The sequence below is a fragment of the Macaca fascicularis genome, chromosome 15 (assembly GCF_037993035.2).
Source record: "Macaca fascicularis isolate 582-1 chromosome 15, T2T-MFA8v1.1".
Lineage (NCBI taxonomy): Eukaryota > Metazoa > Chordata > Mammalia > Primates > Cercopithecidae > Macaca > Macaca fascicularis.
Window position 1 is genome coordinate 10,590,237 of NC_088389.1, and position 27,945 is coordinate 10,618,181.

Consider the following 27,945-nt stretch of genomic DNA (forward strand, 5'->3'; position numbering starts at 1 on the left):
CCATCCTGGCTAACATGGTGAAACCCCGTCTCTACTAAAAAAAATACAATAAACTAGCCGGGCGAGGTGGCGGGCGCCTGTTGTCCCAGCTACTCGAGAGGCTGAGGCAGGAGAATGGCGTAAACCCGGGAGGCGGAGCTTGCTGTGAGCTGAGATCCGGCCACTGCACTCCAGCCTGGGCGACAGAGCGAGACTCCGTCTCAAAAAAAAAAAAAAAGAAAGAAAACTCTGCACTCCACAACTCATCATGGAACAGACAAAATGATCCAAATTATGAAAAAATACTGGTGGGGTGACTTCCAAAATCGCTAAAATGGTTTATAATCAATGTTTGACTTGTCAAACTCATAATCCTGGAAAAACAATCAAAACTTCAGGTCGTATATTTCCACCACCTGATGAACCATTTCAGCGTTTACGGATGGACTTAATTCCGTTGTGACCCGCAATGGGGTATCAGTATGTTCTTGTAACAGTTTGTATGTTTTCTGGTTGGATAGAGGCCTTCCCATATAGGAAAGCTGATGCTGTGACCGTAGCTAAGAAATTATTTTAAAATGTCTTTTCTTTAAGGGGGATCCCTCTAAAAATCTCCAGCAATAGAGAAACTCCTTTTACTGGGCAAATTATAAAGCAGTTCAATAAGGTGTTACTGACAGGGTGCAATTACCATTGTCCCTATCACCCTCAGTCTTCAGGGAAGTTGAAAGAACAAATGGCAAATTAAAACTGAAATTGGCAAAGTTAACTGAATCAATTGGGTTGCCTTGGCCAAAGGAAATAACTTGAATTGCAATCAGATCCACTCCCACTGGAAAACACAAATTGACCGCTTATAAAATAGTCACTGGAAGGCCTATGTCCCTAATAACAGCACTTCGTGCTTCTCCTGATCTCTTGAGCTCTGATATGACTAAATACTGCAAGACTTTAATGTATTATACCAAAGTATACTTCCACCAGGTATGGGAATTTTTCCAGATCCACCAACTGCAGACAATCAAATCCTCCATGATCTGGAACCTGGAGACTGGGTCTTCCGGAAACGACATTAGAGGAAGACCGCTCTTGAACCTCGTTGAAAGGGACCATACCAAGTTCTCCTCACCACCCACACTGCAGTGAAGCTTCAGGGCCTTGAACTTTGGGTCCACGTCTCATGAGTCAAAAGGGTCCCTTCAGACCGGGTGCGGTGGCTCACGCCTGTAATCCCAGGACTTTGAGAGGCTGAGGCAGGCGGATCACGAGGTCAGGAGATTGAGACCATCCTGGCCAACACGGTGAAACCCCGTCTCTACTAAAACTACAAAAAATTAGCTGGGCGTGGTGGCAGGCACCTGTAGTACCAGCTACTCGGGAGACTGAGGCAAGAGAATGGTGTGAACCCGGGAGGCAGAGCTTGCAGTGAGCCGAGATCGCGCCACTGCACTCCAGACTGGGTGACAGAGCCAGACTCCGTCTCAAAAAAAAACCAAAAAAAAGACCCCTTCAGACTCCTGGAACTGTACACCTGTTGGAGACTTTAAAGTAAAGCTGACCAAGGAAATCTCTCCTCAGAAGCAGACAGCATCCTAGTTTTGGACGGCTTTCCCAAGATTATGGATCAAGACTTCTCAATCATCAGGAAAGCCTTATGTGTTTTTCTGTTTTCCTCATCTTCTGCCCTAATCCTGTCCTTTTGCCTACAGGCAAACCTATGGCACCATAATCAGTGGATGGCTTTAGCTCAAGTTTATGCTCTAGCACAAAACAAGAGTAATTGTTGGGTTTGTGGGCTAATGCCAAAAAACCAGGAAATGATTCCAATGGTGCCCATGGCCCCTCTGCGTTCCCAATGAGAGTTACCTGAAACTCCAAGGGAAGAACAGAAAGTTCTTGATATTCTAAACATCACTGCTACTTGCTTCCTACACTCACTAAAACCAACACTCTAACTTTTTCAATTGATAACTCGATCATTACCAAACATAAAAAAACCAATCCAAGGCTGGGTGCAGTGGCTCACATCTGTAATCCCAGCACTTTGGGAGGCTGAGGCAGGTGGATCACCTGAGGTCAGGAGTTCGAGACCAGCCTGCCCAACATGGTGAAACCCCATCTCTACTAAAAATACAAAAATTAGCCAGGCATGGTGGTACACACCTGTAATCCCTGCTACTGGGGAGGCTGAGGCAGGAGAATCACTTGAACTGGTAGGCAGAGGTTGCAGTGAGCCAAGATCGTGCCATTACACTCCACTCCAGCCTGGGCAACAAGAGCGAAACTTCGTCTCAAAAAAAAAAAAAAAAATCCAAGTGATGCCAGCAAAAGGTATATTGTGCTTCCAGGCATCTCGCACTCAAGATTTGGGAATTATTTATGTTGATACAAGTGGTTGCTTGTATAATGTAACTGAATTAAATCCAGTAGGATCTCTTTTTACTAGATGTGGTTGTATACCCTTACAACATGCTATAAAAGGGCCACATAAAAGTAAACTTCCCACTGGATGTTGTTCAGGAGGTATGCAGATTTATGGTTGAACAAACCTGACTGATCTCTGCTCAGATGCAACTAGGTGACCCTCTTTTCCAATCCCCAAAGGTCTGTATTGGGTCTGTGAAGAATCTGCATATTCTGTTCTACCTCCTCACTGGTTTGGTTCTTGTTATTTGGCCTGGCCTGCTCCTGCCTTTCAAATAGCTTCCCCTGAAAATTATCATGATGGCCCTTATGATCGGAGGCCACAACGATCAATAACTGAAATTAGCACTAGTAGATGAGGATACGCTAGTTTCTCTTTTTTTTTTTTTGAGTCAAAGTCTCACTCTGTCGTCCAGCCTGGAGTACAGTGGTGCCATCTTGGCTCACTGCAAGGCTCTGCCTCCCGGGTTCATGCCATTCTCCTGCCCCAGCCTCCTTAGTAGCTGGGACTACAGGCGCCCGCCACCACGCCCAACTAATTTGTTTTTTATATATATTTTTAGTAGAGACAGGGTTTCACCATGTTAGCCAGAATGGTCTCAATCTCCTGACCTCATGATCTGCCTGCCTCGGCCTCCCAAACCAAAGTGCTGGGATTACAGGTGTGAGCCACCGCACCTGGCAAAGGATAAGCTAGTTTCTACTGAAGTAAGATTCCAGTGGGGTTCCTGCGGGCGCACTCTTGGTGGTAGTGAGATACCAGTTGTATGGAATTTAAAGCTAATTTGTAAATTGGGAAAAATCTTGGATTTTTTAATCCAATCAGACCTCCCAGGGTTTTAGATGGGTAGAAGCTACTCTCAGAAAGGCAGATGACAGGGCTGAGCACGGTGGCATGGCTGTAATCCAGCACTTTGGGAAGCAGAGGCAGGCAGATGTCTTGAGGTCAGGAGTTTGAGACCAACCTGGCCAACATGGTGAAAGCCAATCTCTATTAAAAACACAAAAATTAGCCGGGTGTGGTGGCTCATGCCTGTAATCCCAGCTACTTGGGAATCTGAGGCAGGAGAATCGCTTGAACCCAGGAGGTGGTGGTTGCAGTGAGCCAAGATAATACCATTGCACTCCAGCCTGGGCAACAGAGTGAGACTCCATCTCAAAAAACAAACAAACAAAAAGAAAGGTAGATGACAACACACGTATTCAACAAAAACACTTAACGGAACATCGTGCCGCCTCAGATCCTCTTTTTGCTCAAGCTGGAAGCCTAGGTTTGGTGTTAAACAAAACTGAATATCGTACTTATCTCTTACCTGATTTTGTTACCACAGGAAGCTTAATTTAAAAGGTGCTGATACTGCTGTTTCCTTAGACACTGCCACCAAATACATTAAAGACATCTCTTAAGAGGAAAGAGCCCACGATGTATTTACAGGAGCAGCTAACGGTTTGCAGGCCGCCTAAGGGTGGATGGCAAGCTTGGGTTTTCCAAGGGCTTCTAATCCTTATAATTCTTCTAGTAGGTTTCCAAGTCATGATGACTTGTATTACCAGTGTAACAATGAAAATGAGTAACTCTAAGTCACGCTACTTTACAGCAAACCATGATTCTTAATCGCTATCATACTCCAAACGAGGATAATACTGTTCAACTGCCTATATTGTCTGAACCTTCACTTGGCTAATTTGGTTCGGTTCGTTTCATAAGCACCCTTATTAAGGAGTACGCTTTGGCATGTTGATAGTATCCTCTTGATAGTCATAATAATCGTCACTCTGTTACACTGTATCCTCTCAAGTATTAAATGTTTCGTATGCAGCCATCCATTGAGAGTTGAATGGTCTCATTCCAACCGGGTCAAAAAGTACATAAAGAATCACTTAGCTGGTACAAAGCTGCAACTTGTGAATTCCATATTAACATCAAAGAAGACTTGTGAGACTCCAAACTGAAGCTAAAGAAGACTTGTGAATTCCACACTGAGACCAAATAAGTCTTTACAATGGTGACAGACAGTGGCGTCAATGCCCAAAGTTTCGGTCAATCTCTCTAAATTGAAAGGCTGACCAAAAGAGGGGAATTGCTAAAGCAAACTAAATATGGCCTAAGAAGGGACTCCCTACCTCTATATTTGAGTCATGGTGGATCAACCATTACCTGGCTTAATAGGCAAACAAAATGGAAAACCCAACTTAGTAGTATGCACCTATAACAATGGCTGAGTGTTGGCCAATCTCAGAGGCCGTACTTCAACCACTCATAGACTGCTGAGTGTTCAGACCGTGTTCAACTAAGGCAAACACCAAGCTGCAACCAATCTCACTGTTTCTGCACCTCGCTTCCGATTCCTGTACGTCACTTTACTTTTTTGTCTATAAATTTGTTCTGACCACAAGGAACCCCCAGAGTCTCTCTGAATCTGCTGTGATTCTGGAGGCTGCCCAATTTGTGAATCATTTCTTTTTTTTTTTTTTTTTCAATTAAACGCCATCGAATTTAACTTATCTGAAGTTTTCTTTTAACAGGTGGTAACATCGGCACCGTAGCTTCCTGATTCATTCACTCATTCAGCAAATATTCTCTGGTCCTGTTTTGTGCCCAGCTGTGTGCCTCAGTGGGCATGACCCAACAAGGTCACTCCCCACGTGGGGCTCACGCCCACTCTGTGACGTGTAGGGCGGTCCATCGGGTTAGCGGGGATGATGGGCACCGGGAATTGGCCACTTTACCAAAAGAGAGGCCTGTACTTGAAAGAAATAATGGAGAAAAGGCCTACTTGGCACTTGATCTTGAAAAATTAAATAATTAAAATGTGAAAAATAAATGTAGCCTTTTTTGTTTGCTTGTTTGCTTTAAGACAGGGTCTTACTCTGTCATCCAGGCTGAAGTGCAGTATTGCAATCTCAGCTCACTGCAATCCTCCCAGGCTCAAGCAATCCTCCCACCTCAGACTCCCAAGTAGCCGGGACTACGGGCACACACCACCACACCCAGTTAATTTTTGTATTTTTTGTAGAAGTGGGGTTTCTCCATGTTGCCCAGGCTGGTCTTGAACTCCTGGCTTCAAGGGATCTGCCCACTTTAGGCTCCCAAAGTGCTGGAATTATGAGCGTGAGCCACCACGGCCAGTTAAATGTATATTTAACAAAATGTGGCCCGGTGCGGTGGCTCATGCCTGTAATCGCAGCACTTTGGGAGGCTGTGGCAGGTGGATGACCTGAGGTCAGGAGTTTGAGACCAGCCTGGCCAACATGGAGAAACCCCATGTCTACTGAAAATACAAAGATTAGCCGGGTATGGTGGCGGGCACCTGTAATCCCAGCTACTCGGGAGGCTGAGGCTAAGAATTGCTTGAACCTGACAGGCAGAGGTTGCAGTGAGCCAAGATCGCGCCACTGCACTCCAGCCTGGGTGACAGAGCAAGACTGTCCCATCTCCCCCCAAAAAAGGAAGCTATAATTGCAAGTATACACTGAGTTTTAGAAACAACAATGAATAAGTCCGCTGTAGATTAGGTATGTGTGACACAGTTTTTAAAACGAAATTATAGCGTGTCAGCAGAAATCTTCTAGGATCTCGTTACTTTTCCTAAGGGCTCTTACATCTTCTAGTGCTTAAATTGTTCTCTTTGAAAACCTCTGCCGCCTTATCTTTTTTGTCAGTTGTCTCTTATTCCATTGCTCAGTGATCCGACTCTGCCAGGGTCTCCCTTGGCAGTGGCTTGCTATGTCTGGACAGGCTGCCAGCAGCCCTTCCTCAGCCTGGCGAGCTCCGGTTTCTTCCCACGATTTGCATTTCCCTTTGCAATTGATTGGCATTTTGACTGTGGATCACTTTGCACGTGCACATGCCGTGTCTCCTTTAATGACTTCATGAGTGAGGACTTTTGTTCCCATTTTACAGACGAGGACACTCAAATCCAGAAGGTGGAGACCACCTGCTCGAGTCCTGCAGCCAGTGTGGAACCCTGGCAGAGTCTGGGTCCCTGAAAGCAGACAAGGACTTGGAGACACATCATTTGCTACAGATGATCCCAGGCCACCTGAGTGAGGACATGGGAAGGTGAGCCCGGAGGAGGGGAGCCAGAGAGTGGCCTTGATGAGCGAGCTCCGCGGTGGGCGCCTGGGCTCAGTCTCGGCTCAGCCTCCCAGTGTCCCACCTGGATGGGCTCCGCCTCTGTGGTAGAGGGTCGTCCCTGGGGCATTAATGCTCTTGCTCTGCTGGCTGGTGCTGGCGTGCAAAAGAGGAAGCTCCTGCGGGGTCTGAGGTACATGATGCCATCCAACCTGGGAGCAGGGGTCTTCACCGTGGATCCCTGTTCTGTTCTAAACAAGGAAGCTGGTGCTCAGAGAGGGAAACGGTCATGAGTAAAGTCTCTCAGCCAGAGAGCGGTGCACCTGTGGTTCCTGCCCAGCTCGGGCTGCCTCGGCACAGAGCCTGAAGCGAATGCACCAGGAGCTTTGTAAGTAGAAAAACCCCCGCACAGCCAGGGGCTGCCTCCTTTCTGCCTCCCTGGGGTCTCTGCATGCATCCCCTTTGTGAGAGGCAGGAGTAAGTGGTCTCCTCAGGCCAGGACAGCTCAGCCGGGAGGGCACCTGGTGACTGAGAGGTAACCATAGTGCCTGGTCAAGCTCAAAGCAGTGGGCTGGGTGAGGGAGCTGCGTAGCACAGCCAGGTCAGACGCAGGTGCAGTCACCCACCAGCTGCTATCAGTGTGCACCAGGGGCTGGAGAGCAAACCATGTGTCATCTGCAACCAAGCCTCGGAGGTGGGGACCATGGTTCCCCCATGCTCTAAGTGGGAAATGCAAACAACCGCCTGGCCAGTAAGTAGCGGTGCTGGGGATTTATCTGGGTCTGTCTGGCTCAAAGACAAGGCTTCCCACTCTCCTGGGAATGGGGAGCCCTGAGCAAGAATGTCAGAGGCCAACAGGCCTCTCCTGTACAGGTGTCCTGGGCTACCCCAACCCCCTCCCACACCTGCCACACCTGCCCCGTCCCCCATCTGGAACACTTCGTGTCTGACGGCATCCACACACACACCTGAGACCAGCAGTCCACGAAACCCTGGCCCTTCCTGGGAGACCACTCTCTAATGTTTTCTATTTTGTTTAAAATCCAGGCCAGGAGCCTGGATTTGTATTTTTGTAAAAATACCAAAAGTTAGCTGGGCATGGTGGCTCACACCTGTAATCCCAGCACTTTTGGAGAAGCCGAGGCAGGCAGATCACGAGGTCAGGAGTTTGAGACCAGCCTGGCCACATAGTAAGACCCCATTTCTACTAAAAATACAAAAAAAAAATTAGCCAGGCATGGTGGCATGCTCCTGTAGTCCCAGCTACTTGGGAGGCTGAGGCAGGAGAATCGCTTGAACCCAGGAGGCAGAGGTTGCAGTGAGCTGAGACTGCACCACTGCACTCCAGCCTGGGAGATAGAGTGAGACTCCATCTCAAAAAAAAAAAAAAATGCTGGTGTCAGGTCAGGCATGGTGGCTCACACCTGTAATCCCAGAACTTCAGGAGGCCAAGGCAGGTGGATCACTTGAGCCCAGGGTTTCAAGACAAGCCGGGGTAACATAGGGATACCCCATCTCTACAGAAAAATTAGCTGAGTGTGGTGGCATGCACCTGTGGTCCCAGCCTACTTGGGAGGCTGAGGCAGGAGGATGGCTTGAGCCCAAGAAGTTGAGGCTCCAGTGAGCCATGATCATGCCACTGCTCTCTAGCCTGGGCGACAGAGCAAGACCCTGTCTCAAAGAAAAAAAAAAAAATGCTGGTGTCAGACAGAGGTCAGCACACCCCTCAGTGAACCATGAGCTGAATTAATGGGGTAGGCTGGGATTTTGTTTATTTATTTATTTATTTTTGAGATAGAATTTCACTCTTGTTGCCCAGGCTGGAGTGCAATGGCACGATCTCAGCTCACTGGAACCTCCGCCTCCCAGGTTCAAGCAATTCTCCTACCTCAGCTTCCCAACTAGCTGGGATCACACCGCATCCCCGCCAACAGTGGCACCTTTAATGGTTGCAGGGCGTTTCCTCCTCCAGGGACACCAGATCCCCCTGCTCAAGGCTAGGGGGCGAGTGTGCCACTCAGGGCTCTGAGATGGGCAAAGATAACTCTCCTCGAACTTGAACCCTCTGTTCATGCCTCTAAAGCTTTCCTGTTTTCTAGAAGTAGACAAACTGAATCCAAGGGGGGGTGTGCTGGGGTCTTAGTGCCAACTCACCCTCCAGGAGGAGAGTCCAGACACCCCCTCCCACTGCCCGGGGAAAGTGTCCATTCCCCCTCAGCCACTCCAAGGGCTTCGAATTTCAGGGGTGTGATATCATGCCATATATATACACATTTCCAGCCACGATTCCTGGCTCGTAACTCCCATAGCCCTTGTTATAATGTTGGGGTGCTTTAGGTCTCAGAAGCAGGCCTCAGAAACAGAGTATCTCTCTCTCTCTCTCTCTGACCTTCTCCTGCCCTCCTTTCACCTGCTCCTTTTTCTCCCCAGGGCAAGAATCTTCCCCTGCCTTTCTGTCTGGCCATAAATTATCTGACCCACCTTGTCTAATTGTAGGTCACAAGATCCCCATCTTAGGAGTCCTGCTCCATTCCCTGGAGGAAGGAATGCTGCAGGGAGAAGCCAAGAAGAATCTGCACAGACAGCCCTTGTGAGTTTCCCACTCCACCAATGCTAGACTGTGCGCCAGTGCTAGACCGTGGGCCAGTGCTAGACCGTGTGCCAGTGCTAGACCGTGGGCCAATGCTAGACCGTGTGCCAGTGCTAGACGGTGGGCCAGTGCTAGACCATGTGCCAGTGCTAGACCGTGGGCCAATGCTAGACCATGCGCCAATGCTAGACCGTGGGCCAACGCTAGACCATGCGCCAACACTAGACCGTGCGCCAGTGCTACACCGTGCGCCAGTGCTAGACCGTGGGGCAATGCTAGACCGTGGGCCAATGCTAGACCATGTGCTAATGCTAGATCGTGCTCTAATGCTAGACCGTGCCCTTTTTGTCCAACCATGTTTCTACACAGTTGTCCATGCTTCAGTCATCCCTATCCGATTATCCAATGAAGCCTCCATAAAAGGCCCAAGAGGACAGGGTTTAGGGAGCTTCCAGAGGGCTGAACACGTAGAGGCTCTCGGAGGGTGGGTGCCCGGGGAGGGCGCAGGAAGCTTCACACCCCTTCCCCTATACCTCGCCCTACACATCCTTTCATCTGTATCCTTTTTAATATCTTTTATAATAAACCAGTAAACATGTGTCCCTGAGTTCTGTGGGCTTCTCTAGCAAATTAATTGAACCCAAAGAGGAGGCTGTGGGAACCCCAGTTTGCAGCTGGTGGGTCAGAAGCCCTGGAAGCCCAGATTTGTTTGTTTGCTGATTTGTTTGTTTGTTTGGAGATGGAGTCTCACTCTATCATCCAGGCTGGAGCGCAGTGGCGTGATCTCAGCTCACTGCAACCTCTGCCTCCTGGGTTCAAGCAATTGTCTTTGGAAGCCCAGATTTGCCACGGTGTCTGTGGGAAGCGGGGGAGGGGGCAGCCTTGTGGGACTGAGATCTCAACCTGGGGGATCTGATGCTACCTCCAGGTGGACAGTGTCAGAATCAGATTGAATTAGAGGACATCCAACTGGTGACTGTCGCCTGTGTGTGTGGGAAAACCCCACACATTGGGCCACAGAAGACTTCTGTGTTGATGCTGAATGACAGAAGAGAAGAAGCCCTTTGAGAGAGAGACAGAGAGAGAGAGAGAGAGAGTTTGTGTGTTTTCCACTCAAGGGGCTTTAGGGGGGAAGGCTGCACACTTGGTAGGTGAGACATGCCATCTAACTCACTGTCTTATTTCATTGTCCTGATGCAGGCGGAGGCTGGATTTTTATCTTTCCACCATTTCTGAAGTGTGTCCCCTTCTGCTCTCAGGGGAGCCTGCTGAACATGTGTTCTCTGGGCATTCCTGGGGTCAAGGTCTGGGTGTGGCTTCCAGCACAGCCAAGAAGCTCCTCTCCCAGGTACTGGGGGCCCAGGAACCAGCCCTGGGATCCCTCCTCCGGGCCTAGCTTGCTGGTTTCAGTTAGTGCTTGGATGAGATCCCTCCTCCGGGCCTAGCTTACTGGTTTCAGTTAGTGCTTAGATGAGATCCCTCCTCCAGGCCTGGCTTGCTGGTTTCAGTTAGTGCTTGGATTTGCTCCCCTGGGACAGGGTGCTGTGGGTTCTGCCTGTATCCAGGCCAGGCCTTAGCTAGTGCAGGATGATGGGCTTGGATCAGAGGCTGGCTCCTGGATGCTGCTGGGTTCTGGGTGGGCCAGCTGTGTGGATGTGAATGCACCTGTCCTCCTGAACCACCAGGTCAACGAGGAACAGAGTGCAGGGAGCCCCAGAGGGGCAGGGCTGGCCCAGAGTCCACCCAGCCCTATAGTCTTTAAACCCCACTTTTTTGAGGCAGTGATACATTGTTCTGATAATATAGATGTAGAACCCCAATATATCCAACACAGGACAGAGCTGCTCAGGGTGGAGCTGGGATGAGGCCTGTACTCCCTACCCCCAACCCAGACACACTACAGGAATCTCCTCTCCGGCACCCCATTCCTAGGCCTCTGAGAGGCACAGCTTGACAAGCACTAAAGGAAGCTGTCACCGCGATGCATAGCGGAAAAAACTGAGGCTTTGTCCAAGGTCACTCAGCAAAGCAGGAGCAGAACATTGGGTGATGTACTGAGACTTGGGATCTGTCCTCAGGACCCTCCTGCTGCTGCCCATCCCCAGGTTCCAAGGCCAAAATGAGCCAAAATCAATGTCTGGGTCCAAATCGAGCTTTGCAGAGATGCCTGCTGGCCACTCAGGAGAACACTGGCTCTTGTTCCAGACAGGAGCTTCTCCTAAGGTGAGGAGAGTGAGGCCCACACGGGGGGCCACGGGGTCTGCCCCCACCCCGCCCAGTCCCTCCACCCCAGCTCCACCTCTAGGGAAGCTCTGCAGACTCTCCCCACCTCCCCTTAGAGATGAAAGGTCTGGGGGGTTCTGCCACTCCTGCTCACCTGAGTTCCCAGACTTGACCATGAACTCCCTTATTTCTGGGAAACACTCTGGAGCATTCTGTGGCATCCCAGAGGTAGGTCACAGCTGGGGATCATTTACAGAGGGTCTGTGCATGGTGGGGAGCCCAAGGACTGGCTTTGGAGCCAAGGGGTCTCAGCCCAGCTCTGCCGCTAACCAGAAGGGGGAACTTAGCCAGTCCCCCAGCAGAGGACGTTTCCCTGTTCCCTTCATGAACGCACACCTCAGCCCTCCAGGATTACCAGTGGGAAGTCAGTCCCTTCTTTGTCTGCTTCCGAAGATCAAGACCAATTTATGGAGAAACTGAGAGATGGATATCCTCACAAGCCCATTTTCCAGATGAAAAGCTGAGGCCCAGTGAGGGGAATGGTTACGTAGAGACACTGGATAGCCTGGGAGTTCAGACCAAGGATCCTACATCCCCTCCACCGCGGACCCCACCCAGGCTGGTCTTGAGCTGCTGCACAGGAACTTGCGCGTGACCTCCCAATCCCAGCAGCTGCTCTCGCTGAGCTCGGACCACGTGCCTGAGACCCACCTTTCCTCATTTAAACCCTGCTGGGGGTTGGGGGTGGGTGCTCCACACCATCGGGGAACGTGCTTGTTCACCATGTGTTCCTAGCCTCTAGAACAGAGCCTCAGGTACAGGAGGCACTTCACATTTATTGAATAAATAGATGAATGAACAAGTGTCATCCTCCCAACAGCCCCTTGAAGCAGGTACTCTTATTTGACAGAGGAGGAATCTGAGACACAAAGAAGTCTTGGGTTCATTCATTCCTTCACTCATGCATGCATCCAGCACCCCTGTTGTGTGCAGACACCTGAAATATGACAGTGAACCCCAGACACCATTCCTGTCCTGAGAGCTCACAGCCCAAAAGCAGGGACAGCATCTCACCCACAGCCAGCAGTGGAAGCACCGATCTGGGTCCCAGCTTCAGTGGCCCACCACCTCCTCAAAAGGTAGTTAAGTAAGGCCAGGCACAGTGGCTCACACCTGTAATCCCAGCGCTTTGGGAGACCGAGGTGGGTGTATCACCTGAGGTCAGGAGTTCGAGACCAGCCTAGCCAACATGGTGAAACCCTCTACTAAAAGAAATATAAAAATCAGCCAGGTGTTGTAATCCCAACTACTCAGGAGGCTGAGGCAGGAGAATTGCTTGAACTGGGAGGCAGAGGTTACAGTGAGCCGAGACTGCACCATTGCACTCCACCCTGGGCGACAGAGCAAGACCCCGTCTCAAAAGATCATGCCACTGCACTCCAGCTTGGGTGACAGAGCGAGACTCCATTAAAAAAAAAAAAAAGATACTTAAGTAAAACAAAAATGTTATTTATTTGCTTATTTTTGAGACATAGTCTCACTCTGGCACCCTGGCTCCAGCCTCATAGCTTGTGCTATGTTGCCCAGGCTGCTGTTCAACTCCTGGGCTCACATGATCCTCCCGCCCTGGCCTCCCAAATAGTGGGATTACAGGCTTGAGCCACCATGCTTGGCCTGAAGTAATATTTAATGAGAGTTTTCTTTAAGTCATATATAGAGACAGACAGAAAAACAGAGACAGAGAGAGACAACTGGAAGGCTAGCAGGGACTCTTCTCCCCACTGTTCTTCTCCCACTCTGCCTGGCTTGGATTTGTTCTTTCTGGTTCCCTTGAACACCGCAAGTCTCTGCCTACATTCCTGTTTCAGCCCACTTCACTCCCGGATGAGAAGGATGTCCACATGTACCTACAGTGTTTTCTCCCATCTTCCTTTTACCTCCCTTGCCTTTGATTATTACATCTGTAAGTCATGGATGTCTTCTTTGTCTTTCTTTACCTTTGCATCCAGCCCCTTCCAGGCCAGTGCTGTCTTTAGACCAAATTCTTTCTCCTCTGGGGGTGCAGCAGGGAGGGATGGAGACACTGCTAGCTGGGCCAAGGGAGGGCTGCGGCCAGTAGGCAGAGCCATAGGGCTAGGTCGGCCCTGTCTTGGTCACCTTAAAACTGTATTAGAAAACAATTCCCAGAGAGGCATCAGTGTCTGGAAGGCAGACCAGGGAACTCTGCAAACATAAACTGAGTAACGAAAATGAATCAGCAGATCCCAGACCAGGTCCCAGGGAGCTCGTGTTTGCAGCTAAAAGGTGGAAGCATGACCTTTTAAACAGCATTCACCAGTGCCCAGGGCCGGTGCCAGGCTCCTGCAGACTAAGAAAACAGGCCCTGCCTTACAGAAACCTGTGGTGCTCTAGAGAAACCCCAAGGACACAGGTAATCATCACACCTCTGAAGGGACTGGGAGGCTGTACCCAGGCACCAGGCAGGTCTGGGTTTTCAACTTTCAGCTACACTGTGACCTGGAGCACACCCGTAACCTCTCTGAGCCCCTCTCTGGCTGGGTCCCACCCCCCCACCCCTTTGGTCACTGTCTCCTTTATTTTCCCTTAGGGCTCCTTCATTTTGCCTTCCTGCCCCTCCCCTCCTACACCCTGCCTAGAAGAGGCTTCTGCTACAAAAACCTTCTACCCTATGTGCTGGCCGACCTCTGGTGAGCTGCAAGAGGGTCTCTCCTGGGGTCCCAGAGTCCCTGGGGTAGACAAGAGCAGCCCTTTGTGGAAGGGATAATGCAACCCCGACAGGCCGTGGAAACAAAGTGCGATCAGTGCCATTTCACAGAAGAGGACACGGAGGTTCCCGGTAATTCTGGGAGCCACTCACTTGTGTCCCCTCTCTGGGCAGGGGCGCCTGGCTCAGAGGCCCCGAGCAAAGGAGGACAGATCCTAAACCGGACAACAAGTGGCGTCCAGCTGGTTCTCCCTTTCCGTGACTGCTTCAAAGCTCTTATAAACAAGGTAAGGTTTTCCCCACAAATCGCTTCATTTCTCCACCCGCACCCTACCCTGCCCCCGGACCTGCGCTTCTTGGCCCCCCGAGCTGCGCCTGCTGCATCCTAGGCCGCGTTCTAGGCAGCTAGCGGAAGCCAGGCCCAGGGGTCAGCTCAGGCGCTCGGTCCCCCGGGATCCAGCTCCTGGGCCGCAGGGAAAGGGCTCTCGGACCGCAGGGGCGGGGCCTGCTGTAGGTGGGTGGGGCTGAGGCTCCCTCTTTCCTGCCTGGCTTCTCCAGCCTCGCTTGCGGCCCCGCTGCCTGCCCTGCTCCAGGCTCTGCCTGCACCGCCGATCGCCCGGGTATCGCGGGGGCCCAGGCTAGCTGAGTCCGTTTTCTGCGCCGGGGTGGCGCCCCTCCATCCGTCCTAACGCCGGTCCGGCAGCAAGGAGTAAGTCTGCACCCGGTAGGGAGAGTCGCGCTCCCTCGGCCCCCACCAGTCCCTGCCGCGCAGGGGGCCAAGGAGGAGGGCCCTGAGCCCAGGACGTGCGCATCTCGGACCCAGAGTCCCGGGTCTCGACCACGGACTGGGGCCGGTGGCGCTCGGGGCTGGGCTCTGCGTTCGCGGGAGGCGGGGGCGAGACGGGGCTTGGAGGCCCAGGTGGGGAAACTGAGGCCCCAGAGGAAGAGAGAGGGAGAGGGCTTGCCGGACACTCCCGAGTGGCAGCGGCCTAATCCCCAGAACCCCGGCCCTCCGCTCACTGTGGCCCAGGCTGCGCCCAGCGTTTCACAGCCTTTCCCGTGCGTCTTCCCCCGCGGCGCCGCGTGCCGGCCCCCATCTACTGAGGCCGGGAGCAGGGGATGACTGACCCAAGGTCACCAAGCCAGCGGGTTGAGGCGCGTTCCCATTGTTCCGTGGAGAACCTGGGCCCTGCCTCCCAAAGAGGTGGACGGCGACCACCTCGCTCCGCTCGGGGAATCCTGGGCGGCCCTCCCGTCTCATCCTGCGCTGGGACTGCGTGTGTCCTAGCTGTGCCTCGGGGCTTGATTTCCAGCGGACGGTGGACTGGCCCATGCGCCCCTCCCGGCGGCCTCGGCTCACCTCCGAGAATGGACCTAGCGAGGGAGACGCGGGAGCCAAGGCAGGGGTCCGCTGCCTCCGCGAAGTCATTCCCAGCCCCTTTCCCAAGGGCTGCTGGAAGTAACAGCTGAGCACCGAGCCACTGCCATCGTGCGCCTCCCAGAGCTGCCAGAGCTGAGCCCGGGATCCAGCGGGACCCAGAGTCCACATGACCCCAGTGGGTGACCAAGGGGAGGGCAGGGCTGCAGGGCTGGGGTCACCGTCTCCCGATAAAGAGCATTCCTGGCCCGTCGAGGTGGCTCACGCCTGTAATCCCAGCACTTTGGGAGGCCGAGGCGGGAGGATCACCTGAGCTTGGGCAGCCTGACCAACATGGAGAAACCTCCTCTCTACTAAAAATACAGAAATTAGCTGGGCGTGGTGGCTTATGCCTGGAATCCAGCTACTCGGGAGGCTGAGACAAGAGAATCGCTTGAACCCAAGAGAAGAGGTTGCAGTGAACTGAGATTGCGCCACTGCACTCCAGCCCTGGTGACAAGAGTGAAACTCTATCTCAAAAAAAAGCGTTCCTTTGCAGGTGTTCCCGGGACCTCAGAGACCAGGCTCAGAGCTTGACATCCCCGCAAGGGGACAGCCTCATCTGCCCAGGTCGGTAAGGTCTCTGCAGGTGCCCAGGCTCTGGTGCAGCCCACAGCAATGCATCGTAGGAGACTGGCCCTGGGTCTGGGGTTCTGCCTGTTGGTGGGCACAAGCCTCAGTGTCCTGTGGTGAGTCTGCCCCATGGAACTCTTCCTGTCTCTATTCCCACCCAGGACTCCCACTGTCTCTGAAGGTCAACCCCAAAACCTTGGTCTCCTCCTAGGATTCCAGATCCCACCAACCCCTCCTGACTCACCTGTCCTCCAATCCCAGCTCCAGCAAGACCCAACTAGTGTCCCTGGCTTCTGAATTCTGTCTTGTACTGGTCTCCTGGCCTTTGACTTGCTTTTTTTATTTTTTTATTTTTTTATTTTTTTTTTGAGACAGAGTCTTGATCTGTGGCCGAGGCTGGAGTGCAGTGGCATGATCTCGGCTCACCACAAGCTCCACCTCCCAGGTTCACTCCATTCTCCTGCCTCAGCCTCCTGAGTAGCTGGGACTACAGGCACCCGCCACCACGCCCAGCTAACTTTTTTGTACTTTTAGTAGAGATGGGGTTTCACTGTGTTAGTCAGGATGGTCTCGATCTCCTGACCTTGTGATCCACACACCTCGGCCTCCCAAAGTATTGGGATTACAGGCGTGAGCCACCGCGCCCGGCCCTTGACTTGCTCTTTTCTCTGCCTGGACCATCCTTCAACCAATGTTGATGGGGAATCCCTGTTCACACTCCCAAATTCACTCTTTGTTTCTGTCCTTCCATGAAGCTCCTGGGGCTGCCCCTCACCCTGCTGTTTGTGTGGGGGGCCTGGCATCAAGAATATACACTCCCTGGGAATGAATGACTGCATGGGTGAATGAATGACTGCATGCCAGGCCCTGTGACACATGCGGGGAATACCAGTAGGCTTTGTCCTCCGAGGTCAGCCAGACCTACCGAATGACAGGGGACCTGGTCTCCTAATGCACTGTGGGAGACCTTCACTCCCAGTGATGTGCGTGGGGTGTGTTTTCAGCCTCTGGAGCAGAGTGGATCAACAGATTTTTTTTCTTCACAGGGCATACGTTGAGAACTGGCTGCCAGTCTCCTATGTCCCCTATTATCTCCCCTGCCCAGAGATCTTGTAAGTATGGGTGGGGCTAGGAGAACTGGGGGCCCTGTGGGCTGCTCACACTTGGGGAGACAGGAGAGTATTTAAGTTCACTTCATCTGCCGGTTCCTGAGTTCCAAGTTCATGTTTCTGATAAACGCAATAGTATTTAGGTAATTTAAGGGCTGTGACAAATGTGAAGTGAAATTCCCATTTCAGTCTTCCAGCATCCTTGCAGCTCCCTGCATGGTCTGATCTTCCACATTTTGCACAGCTGTGAGCCTCACTTGCTGTGTCTGGCCACTGAGAACAGGGAGTGCAATGATGCCCATAAATAGCCTGCTGTTGCTCCTGGTGACCAGCCGGGGGCTCAGTGCTTTTAGGACTTGACCCTGTTGCTCAGTTTTGTATTCCATGGATTCAAGGAACAAATGAACATGTGACCAAAGTCCTCCTTACTTAAGGAGTTTTTTTTTGTTTTGTTTTGTTTTGTTTTGTTTTGTTTTGTTTTTTTGAGTCAGAGTCTCACTCTGTCGCCCTGGCTGGAGTGCAGTGGCGCCATCTCAGCTCACCACAACCTCCACCTCCCCAGTTCAAGAGATTCTCCTGTCTCAGCCTCCAGAGTAGCTGGGATTACAGGCACCTGCCACCATACCTGGATAATTTTTGTATTTTTAGTTGAGACTGCGTTTCACCATGTTGGCCAGGCTGGTCTCGAACTCCTGATCTCAAGTGATCCACCTACCTCGGCCTCCCAAAGTGATGGGATTATAGGCGTGAGCCACCGCGCCTGGCCGAGTCTGACTTTTTTTTTTTTTTTTTTTTTTTGAGACGGAGTCTCGCTGTGTGGCCCAGGCTGGAGTGCAGTGGCCCGATCTCGGCTCACTGCAAGCTCCACCTCCCAGGTTCATGCCATTCTCCCGCCTCAGCCTCCGAGTAGCTGGGACTACAGGCACCCGCCACCACACCCGGCTAGTTTTTTGTATTTTTAGTAGAGACGGGGTTTCACCGTGTTAGCCAGGATGGTCTCGATCTCCTGACCTCGTGATCCACCCACCTCGGCCTCCCAAAGTGCTGGGATTATAGGCGTGAGCCACCGCGCCTGGCCAAGTCTGACTTTTTAACAGTTAAGACTGAAAGAATGAGTTGGGATAATCTCAGAGGAGCATCTGGTCTTTTGTTTTTCATGACAACTCAAGGAAAGTTAAACATCTGAATCACAGACCACTAATTAACAAGGCATGTTTTATATTGTAAAAATATAGTAAATTAGGAAGCCAGGAAGGAGAAAAGACAAAAGAAAAAGAAAACCCTGTCAGGTTCACCTGTCAAAAATTACACTCCAATTCCAAAGTTCGTTGTTTGCTTTGCTTGTTTGTTCCGCTTTCAAATTTAACAGATTAGATATTTACATGGTTCTAAATGCAAAATGGCTGCTTGCTATTTAGAACAGTTGTGGTCATACTGTTTTTGCAGTTTTTATTCTGTTTTCCCAGACTGAACTTTATTTTTCAATGTGTGTCCCATCCTCTTTTTTTCAAAACGAGATAGGGTCTCACTGTGTTGTCCAGTCTGGTCTCAGACTCCTGGGCTCAAGCAATCCTCCTGCCTCAGCCTCCCAAAGTGCTGAGATTACAGGCATGAGCTACCACATCAGCCTGATCACCATCATTTTATTCCACCCAGGGGCTGGCACATAATTTTTGAGTCCCTCTCTCTTTCCCACCACCAATTGCTCTCGGCATTTATGTTGCTCCCAGTTTCCCAGGGTTCTAAGTTTGTGATGAGCAGCATAACCCTTTCTCCGTTTCAAAGATCGTTTTGTTCAGACATGTTCCCTTGTGGCCAGAGGATGTGGATAGGTTCTGATCCATCTTATCGGGTTATTTCAGAAGGACCACAGCACATCGGTCACTCATTCATGTGCCCTGCCCGAGCAGTACTCAGCAAAACCACCCTGTAATACACATGGGCTACTGCTGGGAATACCAGGGGTTATGAAAACAAAAATGAACCTGCCTTGCTGATTGGGAGAGGGAAATGCTATCCTCTTTGGTATAAATTTTATTTATGATGATGATTATTATTATTATTATTATATTGAGACAGAGGCTTGCTTTGCCGCCCAGGCGGGAGTGCAGTGGTGTGATCTCAGCTCATTGCAACCTCCGCCTCCCGCGTTCAAGCAATTCTCATGCCTCAGTCATCTGAACAGCTGGGATTACGCGCACCAACTAATTATTGTATTTTTAGTAGAAATGGGGTTTCATCATGTTGGCCAGTCTGGTCTTTGCCCGCCTCAGCCAGGCTTCGCCCCCACCACTGGCCTCCCAAAGTGCTGGGATTAAAGGCATGAACCACCACCCCTGGACTTAATTTTTTTTTATTATTATTATTACTAGTGAGACTCTCATTTCCCTATGTCTTCCCATTAATTGAATTTTTTCTTGTGTGAAGTGCTTCCTCCCCACCTTCTCTGTTTGGTCCGTTTGTGGGTTCTCTATCATCACCCTTGGCTGAGTATACCTACAACTTTTTTTTTCTTCTTTACAGTTTGTCTATCTTTTGTGTGTGTTTGTGTGGTGGGGGAAGATAAGGTCTGGCTCTGTCATTCAGGCTGGAGTGCAGTGGCATTATCACAGCTCACTACAGCCTTGACCTCCTGGGCTCAAGTGATCCTCATACCTTAGCCTCCCGAGTAGCTGGGACCACAGGTACGCACCACCACACCTCCTAGCTCATTTTTTATTTGTTTGTAGAGACAGGGTCTCACTGTGTTGCCCAGGCTGGTCTGGAACTCCTGGCCTCAAAGGATCCTCCCAACTCACCCTTGCTGGGATTGCAGGTGTGAGCCACCACACCGGCCTGCTTTTGTATTCTTGTGTGTAACTCTTCACTGCAGCTGGAGTGTGTCTGGGCTTGTGGAGAGAAAAGAGGAGCCAGGGAGGTAATGGGCTGTTTGGTGCCCCTTCTAACTCCTGACCCCTTCTTGAAATCCCAGGACTTTCTGAGCAGGGCCCTGAAATATGCTTGCTTGTAGGAAACTAGGGCAGAGGGTCAGTTTGACGAATTGACTTGAAAAAATTGTTGATTCAAGAGTAGCAACGTGGCTGGGTGTGGTGGCTTACGCCTATAATCCCAGCACTTCAGGAGGCCAAGGCTGGTGGATCACTTGAGCTCAGGAGTTGAGACCAGTCTGGCCAACATGATGAAACCTCGTCTCTAATAAAAATACAAAAATTGGCGGGTATGGTGGCACACACCTGTAGTCCCAGCTACTTGGGAGGCTGAGGCAGGAGAATCACTTGATCCCGGGAGGCTGAGGTTACAGTGAGCCAAGATCACACCACTGCACTCCAGCTGGGAAGACAAGATTACTGAGACTCCATCTAAAAAAAGAAAAAAAAAAGTAGCTACTATTCACAAAAGGACAAAAACTTAATTATTCCACTTATAGGAAGTACCTTCCATACTCAAGTTCATAGAGGCAGATGTAGAATTACGGTTCTCAGGGGCTGGGGGAGGGGCAATGGCAACCTCTTGTTTAATGAGGGTCCAAGCTTCCTTTTGGGATGATGAAAAAGTCTGGACACAAATGTTGGATCGTTGCATGACAATGTGAATGTACCTAATACCACTGAACTGTACACTTAAAAGTTGGCTAAGGTAGTAAATCTTGTGTTTTGTACACTTTACCACAAATAAAAGAGCATAGCCTAGAAGTGGAAGAGTCAAGGAGGCTTCAGTCATCCCATCATACGTGACATATTGAAACTTACAGGGGACCAGGCAAGGCGGCTCATGCCTGTAATCCTAGCACTGTGGGAGGCTGAGACAGGCAGATCGCTTGAGCTCAGGAGTTCAAGACCAGCCTGGGCAACATGGTGAAACACCGTCTCTACCAAAAACATTAATACAAAAACAGCTGGGTGTGGTGGTGGGTACCTGTGGTCCCAGTTCCTCAGGGGACTGGTGTGGGAGGATCGCTTGGGCTTAGGCGGTCATGGCTGCAGTTAGCTGAGTTTGTGCCACTGCACTCTAGCCTGGGCAACACAGAGAGACCCCATCTCAAAAAAGAAAAGAAAGAAAGAAAAGAAACTTACAAGGACCTGGCAGACTACTGTGTCATCAGTGGGTGGGATCCTTACGAGCTTCTGCCTGGGGACAATTGGCCTCGGGCCTTTTCTTGCTGCTGCTGGCTGGGTGGCTTTTCCCTTTCCTTTTTTTTTTTTTTTTTTTTTTTTGAGACGATTCTCCCTCTGTCGCCAGGCTGGGGTGCAGTGGCGGGATCTCGGCTCACTGCACCCTCCGCCTCCCGCATTCAAGCGATTCTCCTGCCTCAGCCTCCTGAGTAGCTGGGACCACAGGCACGCATCACCACGTCCAGCTAATTTTTGTATTTTTAATAGAGACGGGGTTTCACCATGTTGGCCAGGATGGTCTTGATCTCTTGACCTTGTGATCCGTCCACCTCGGCCTCCCAAAGTGCTGGGATTACAGACGTGAGCCACTACGCCCGGCCAGTGTTTCCCTTCTCTGTGCCTCGCTTCCACCTGCTGGAAACACTCTAAGTGGATGGTTTTATTGTCCCCATTTTGTGGATGAGGAAACTAAAGTTCATAGGGTCAAATGTCTGGCTCCAGGTCCCTGGGCCAGTTGGTGGCAGAGCCAGAGGTGATCCCAGGGTTCTGACCCTGCAGCCCTGGCACCTCCTTCATGGACCCCCTTCTTTCTTCTCCACCCAGTTTGACTTTGAAAGTGACCATGCAGACTGCCTGCCAAGACTTGCCCAGGATCCCTCAGCTTACTGAGGACTTGCTCCATGCTGGACATGGGCCAAGAGCCCCTCCGCTAGCCCACCACTGCTAGGGCTAAGGATGGTTTTGCCCATTTTGCAGATGCAGAGAAATGGCAGTCAGGGATCCACTAGAGAAACAGAACCAGTAAGAGGTAGGCAGGTAGACAGACAGGCCAACGTACCTGGGAAAATTGACTTATGTGATGGTGAGGCTGGCTAGGTAGCTGAAACTCAGACAGGAGTGGACACTGCAGCCCACAGGTGAAAGTTCTTTTTTTTTTTTTTTTTTTTTTTTTTTTTGAGACAGGGTCCCACTTTGTGGGTGGCCCAGGCTGGAGTGCAGTGCAGTAGTGTGATTACAGCTCACTACAGCCTCCACCTCCTGGGCTCAAACCATCCTCCTGCTTCAGCCTCCCAAGTAGCCACAGGTGCACACCACCACACCCAGCTAATTTTTGTTGTTTTTGTAGAGACGAGGACTTGCCATGTTTCCCAAGCTGGTCTTGAACTCCTGGATTCAAGTGCTTTGCCCACCTCGGCCTCCCAAAGTGCTGGGATTACAGGTGTGAGTTACCTGGGCTGGCCACCAGTTCTGTTCTTAAGGCCTTTCAACCAATTGGATCAGTCCCACCCAGGTTGTCTAGGATACTCTCTTTTACATAAAATCAACTGATATAGAATGTTCATCACATCTACAGAATACTTTCACAGACCAGCCTGGGCAACATAGCAAGACCCCATCTCTACAAAATTTTAAAAAATCAGCTGGGGGTGGTAATGAGTGCCTGGCAGGTGCAGCTACTCAGGAGGCTAAGGTAGGAGGATTGCTTGAACCCAGGAGGTCGAGGCTGCAATGAGCTATGATTGTGCCACTGCACTCCAGCCTGGGCAACAGAGCAAGACCCTGTCTCCTAAAAAAAAAAAAATGTTTCATAGCAACACTTTGACTTGTGTTTGAGAAACTGGATACTACAGCCTAACCAAGTTAACACATACAACTGACCATTACAGTGAGCTCAGGTTAATTAGCTCACCGGAGATCCCAGTCACCAGGCTTTTGCAGCTTTTCTTGCTTTTTTTTCTTTTTTGAGACGGAATCTCGCTCTGTCACCCAGGCTGGAGTGCAGTGGTGCAATATTGGCTCACTGCAACCTCTGCCTTCCGGGTTCAAGCAATTCTCCTGCCTCAGCCTCCCGAGTAGCTGGGATTACAGGCACCCGCCACCATGCCCGGCTAATTTTTTGTATTTTCAGTAGAGACGGGGTTTCACCATCTTGGCCAGGCTGGTCTTGATCTCCTGGCCTGGTGATCCACCTGCCTCAGCCTCCCAAAGTACTAGGATTACAGGCGTGAGCCACCGTGCCCGGCCCTTTGCAGCTTTTCAAACCTTCTCTCAGACAACGAGAGTGACATGGTTGGAAAAGCATCAGCCTTGGGATTAAGCAGCACTGGGTTCGAGTCACTGCCCTGTCACTCACTCTCTCAACAACCCTGGACAGATCACTTCTGCAAGGGTCCCCAGCTCCTCTGTAGAGTCGGGTGGGGCTGTGGGGGAAGGTCAGAGGGAGCCTGCATGGACCCCGGGTGCCCGCCCGCAGGGACCTCTGACTCCTTCTTCTTCCTGTGCTGAGTATCTCTGTCCCCAGTCCCATGATGACGGCTCTTTCTTACGTCTGCCACCAGCAACATGAAGCTGCACCGCAAGAGGGAGAAGCCACTCCAGCCCGTGGCATGGTAAGGAGACTGGCATTTCCCCTTTTGCGGCCTTGAGGGTGGTGGCTCCCCTCCACCACTGGTCCTTCTTGGTTGCAGGTCACAGTACCCCCAGCCCAAGCTGCTGGAGCACAGGTAGGTGTCATGGAGAGGCCTGAAGGGGATGGGGGGAGGGGCCAAAAGAGCTCTGATTTATAAGTTGGGGTAGTGGAGGTGCCAATATCAGGGTGGCCTTGGGGCCCAGAGAGTTAGGGACTGTGGAAAGACACAGGGCTGGGAGTCAGGCACCTGGGCTGTGTGACCTTGGGCAGGGTACCCAACTGCTCTGAGCTTTTTCTGTGCAGGTGGATAATAGTACCTAGCTCCCTGGAGGTTGGAGGAGCAGATGAGAGGTACTGTAACATCTGCGGTGTCTGCACTCAGTAGGTGCTCGGGCCATTGTTCTTAACAATGTTGGCCGGGCGCGGTGGCTCACGCCTGTAATCCCAGCACTTTGGGAGGCCGAGGCGGGCGGATCACAAGGTCAGGAGATCGAGACCATCCTGGCTAACTCGGTGAAACCCCGTCTCTACTAAAAAATACAAAAAACTAACCGAGCGTGGTGGCGGGCGCCTGTAGTCCCAGCTACTCGGGAGGCTGAGGCAGGAGAATGGCGGGAACCCGGGAGGCGGAGCTTGCAGTGAGCGGAGGAGATCGCGCCACTTGCACTCCAGCCTGGGCGAGAGCGAGACTCTGTCTCAAAAAAACAAAAAAAAAAAACAAAAAACAAAAAAAAAAAAAAATGTTGTCTTGCCCTTTTTAATGACCCTCACTTATTAGGGGCTCGGCACACATGGACAATGCCAGGCTCCTCCTTGGTGTGCGTTAACTCCTGCTCTTCCCAACGCTGCTGAGAGGTGACTGTCATTATTCCCACCTTCCATGTGAGGAAAGGGAGGCCCAGAGATGGGGACGAAGCTGCCCCGGTCACACTGTGAGAGCCAGGGCCGGGAGGAGACTTAGGCTTTCACAGGGGAGGGTCTCAGTGCCCACGGCCCCCCTGCTGCCAGGCCCACACAGCTGCTGACACTCACACCCTGGTTAGCGCCCATCGTCTCCGAGGGAACCTTCAACCCAGAGCTTCTGCAGCACATCTACCAGCCACTGAACCTGACCATTGGGGTCACGGCGTTTGCCATGGGGAAGTGAGTAGTGGGCTGGGGAAGGGGAGGGAGGTCTCCCTGAGCCACAGGAGTTTATAGTCAGGAAGAGACCAGACGTGCACACAGGACCCTGCTGGGCACCCGGGGGGATCGGAACCAGGTGCCGAGCAGACAGAAAGTGCAGAGTAGGGTGTGATCGTGGGATGGGGGCTTCCTGGGGTAGGGGGTCTGGCTCTAGCATAGATGGGAGGCAGAGTCCAGATGAGGGGACAGCAGGAACCTTTGTCAGGAGGCCCCACTGCCCCTCCCTGTTTCATCTGGACCCCTCCTCTGCCCTCGTCTCTCCCTGATCCCACCAGCCTTCCTCAGGAGCTGCCGCTTGGCAGCCTCCCTTTGGGCCCCTGGGACTCCTTCCTGGAACTTCCTGGGGCCCCAAGCCCTAAAGCATGGCCAGATGATGAATGGCCCACCTAGGGTCAGGTGACCTCCTTGTCCAGTGAGTTTTGGCCTGGGGGCAGGGCTGTGTCAACCACACCCCACTCCATGCCCCCAGCATCTAGCTCAACTGCTTTCCCTTAATTCATCCACTTATCTGCTTCTTGGCTACTTTCTTCTCCGTGGTACTCAATGTTCCTGCCTGTGTAATGGGCACACTTTAAGGCAGCTTATGAAGATCAAAGATCATAAGAATTCTTAGAACGTTGCTGGGCACTTAGAAATTGCTCAATAAAACTTCACCTGGTCTAGAAGCGTAAGAATCTCTACCAGGAGGCCGGGCACAGTGGCTCATGCCTGTAATCCCAGCACTTTGGGAGGCCGAGGCGGGCAGATCACGAGGTCAGGAGATCGAGACCATCCTGGCTAACATGGTGAAAACCCATCTCTACTAAAAATACAAAACAAAACAAAAAAAAATTAGCCAGGCGTGGTGGCAGGTGCCTATAGTCCCAGCTACCTGGGAGGCTGAGGCAGGAGAATGGCATGAACCTGGGATGCAGAGCTTGCAGTAAGCCAAGATCGTGCCACTGCATTCCAGCCGGGGTGACAGAGCGAGACTCCGTCTCCAAAAAAAAAAAAAAAAAAAGTAAAAGAAAAAGAATCTCTACCAGGAACATGCTTACAACAGCCGTAAGAGGCTGGTACTAGCATTTTGGGAATTGGACAAATGAGGACCCAGAGGGTCAGAGCAGAGTGACATCTTGAGATGGGGAGCTGGTAAGTGGACCCCAGCCTGGCTGGCCCCAGCACACAGTGGGGACCCAGGCAGGCTGCTGGGGTAGCGATGGGTGACCCGGTGATCATCACTAGGTACACTCACTTCATCCAGTCCTTCCTGGAGTCAGCCGAGGAATTCTTCATGCGTGGGTACCGGGTGCACTACTATATCTTCACTGACAATCCTGTAGCCGTTCCCGGGGTCCCACTGGGTCCCCACCAGCTCCTCAGCACCATCCCCATCCAGGGTCACTCCAACTGGGAAGAGACATCCATGCGCCGGATGGAGACCATCAGCCAGCACATTGCTAAGAGGGCTCACCGGGAGGTGGACTACCTCTTCTGCCTTGATGTGGACATGGTGTTTCAGAACCCGTGGGGCCCTGAGACCTTGGGAGACCTGGTGGCTGCCGTTCACCCAAGCTACTACACCATACCCCGCCAGCAGTTTCCCTACGAGCGCAGGCGTGTTTCCACTGCCTTTGTGGCAGACAGCGAAGGGGACTTCTATTATGGTGGGAAAGTCTTCGGGGGGCAGGTGGCCAGGGTATATGAGTTTACCAGGGGCTGCCACATGGCCATCCTGGCAGACAAGGCCAATGGCATCATGGCAGCCTGGCGGGAGGAAAGCCACCTGAATCGTCGCTTCATCTCAAACAAGCCGTCCAAGGTGCTGTCCCCCGAGTACCTCTGGGATGACAGGAAGCCCCAGCCACCCAGCCTGAAGCTGATCCGCTTTTCTACACTGGACAAGGATATCAGCTCCTGAGGAGCTGACCACGGAGCTGGGGCTGCCATGGATGGGGATCCAAAGCCCTGCAGCCACCAGCACTTCACTAGTGTGCAGACCAGCCCTGTCCCACCTCCCTCTGTCAGTCAGGCGAATTCAGCTGGAAAAGGGATGTGGAAAGGCCACTGTGAACTGCAGAGGGCTGTGCACACAGTAGCACACAAGATCTCACAGTAATGTGGCACAGGAACGGTGAGACGGGGGAGGGGAGGCGCAGTTACAAAGGCAGGGCCCGGCAGGCTTGCTGCGTTCTGCAGCCGTGCCTTTGTGGGGCAGGCTCCGAAGCCTCAGCCTGACTCAGAGTGCCTGAACCCTGCAGCGCCAGCCTCCCGTTTATTGCATATTGCCCTTAACATAGCATTTCTAATACCCTAGTGTGAGGGCACCCTAGACCCCTTTTCTCTGGTCACAGGGGTCCTGGATCCCTTGATGTCTCCCAATCACATGTAGCCAATTCCTCACTCAGGCCCCCAGAGCGAGCCTTTGAAATGGAGCAGGTCTAGGCTCTCTCTGGTTTCCTGCGCCCCAAAGTGAACCGCACTCTCAGGGGACTAGCCACCTCCTTCTTAAGAGGGTTTGGGGCAGTTTATAATAAAGGTGGTGTGTGCTCCACCCTAGCTAGGGTGATTTTTTGTTTGTTTGGCTTTTGCTTTTGTTTTTGTTTTTGTTTTTTTTGAGACCGAGTTTCGCTCTTGTCACCCAGGCTGGAGTTCAGTGGCGTGATCTTGGTTCACTGCAACCTCCACCTCCCAGGTTCAAGCGATTCTCCTGCCTCAGCCTCCCAAGTAGCTGGGATTACAGGCGCCTGCCACACCCAGCTAATTTTTTAATTTTTAGTAGAAACGGGGTTTCACCATGTTGGCCAGGTTGGCCTCAAACTCCTGACCTCAAGTGATCCACCTGCTGTGACCTCCCAAAGTGCTAGGATTACAGGTGTGAGCCACCGTGCCCGGCCACTAAGGTGGTTTTTACCTGCACATCCAGCCTGCCTGTGTCCCTAGTGTCTGTTCCATCAGGCAGTGGGGACACGGGCAGACTGGATTTCAAACACAATCGAATGGGGGTGGGGGGGGTAGGGGATATAGTTACTCCAGAAAATCTGAGCTACAGCTAGAGGGTGCAACAGACAGTATTTCATTCCAGTTCTCCAGGGAGACTGGGTGAAGCGGAGCATGCTGGCAGATTACCACGCTCCTGACTGT

At 51.7% G+C, this 27,945-nt stretch overlaps 1 protein-coding gene across 8 annotated transcripts; it reads left to right on the forward strand.

Moving 5' to 3' along the window:
* The first annotated feature begins 14,552 nt into the window (after positions 1–14,552).
* GBGT1 (globoside alpha-1,3-N-acetylgalactosaminyltransferase 1 (FORS blood group)) lies at positions 14,553–27,367 on the forward strand. Of its 8 annotated transcripts, none has more exons than XM_065529926.2 (7): positions 14,553–14,725; positions 15,933–16,122; positions 17,053–17,118; positions 23,530–23,617; positions 23,696–23,731; positions 24,646–24,780; positions 26,047–27,367. In XM_065529926.2, the coding sequence occupies exons 4-7, from the start codon at positions 23,571–23,573 to the stop codon at positions 26,720–26,722; spliced, it is 894 nt and encodes a 297-aa protein (XP_065385998.1). In that variant the 5' UTR covers positions 14,553–14,725; positions 15,933–16,122; positions 17,053–17,118; positions 23,530–23,570; the 3' UTR covers positions 26,723–27,367. The 8 variants fall into 8 exon arrangements, with proteins under 8 accessions (XP_065385998.1, XP_005580589.3, XP_073872225.1 ...); XM_005580532.5 differs by having other exon boundaries at positions 23,567–23,617; XM_074016124.1 differs by lacking the exon at positions 24,646–24,780.
* Positions 27,368–27,945: the final 578 nt, after the last annotated feature.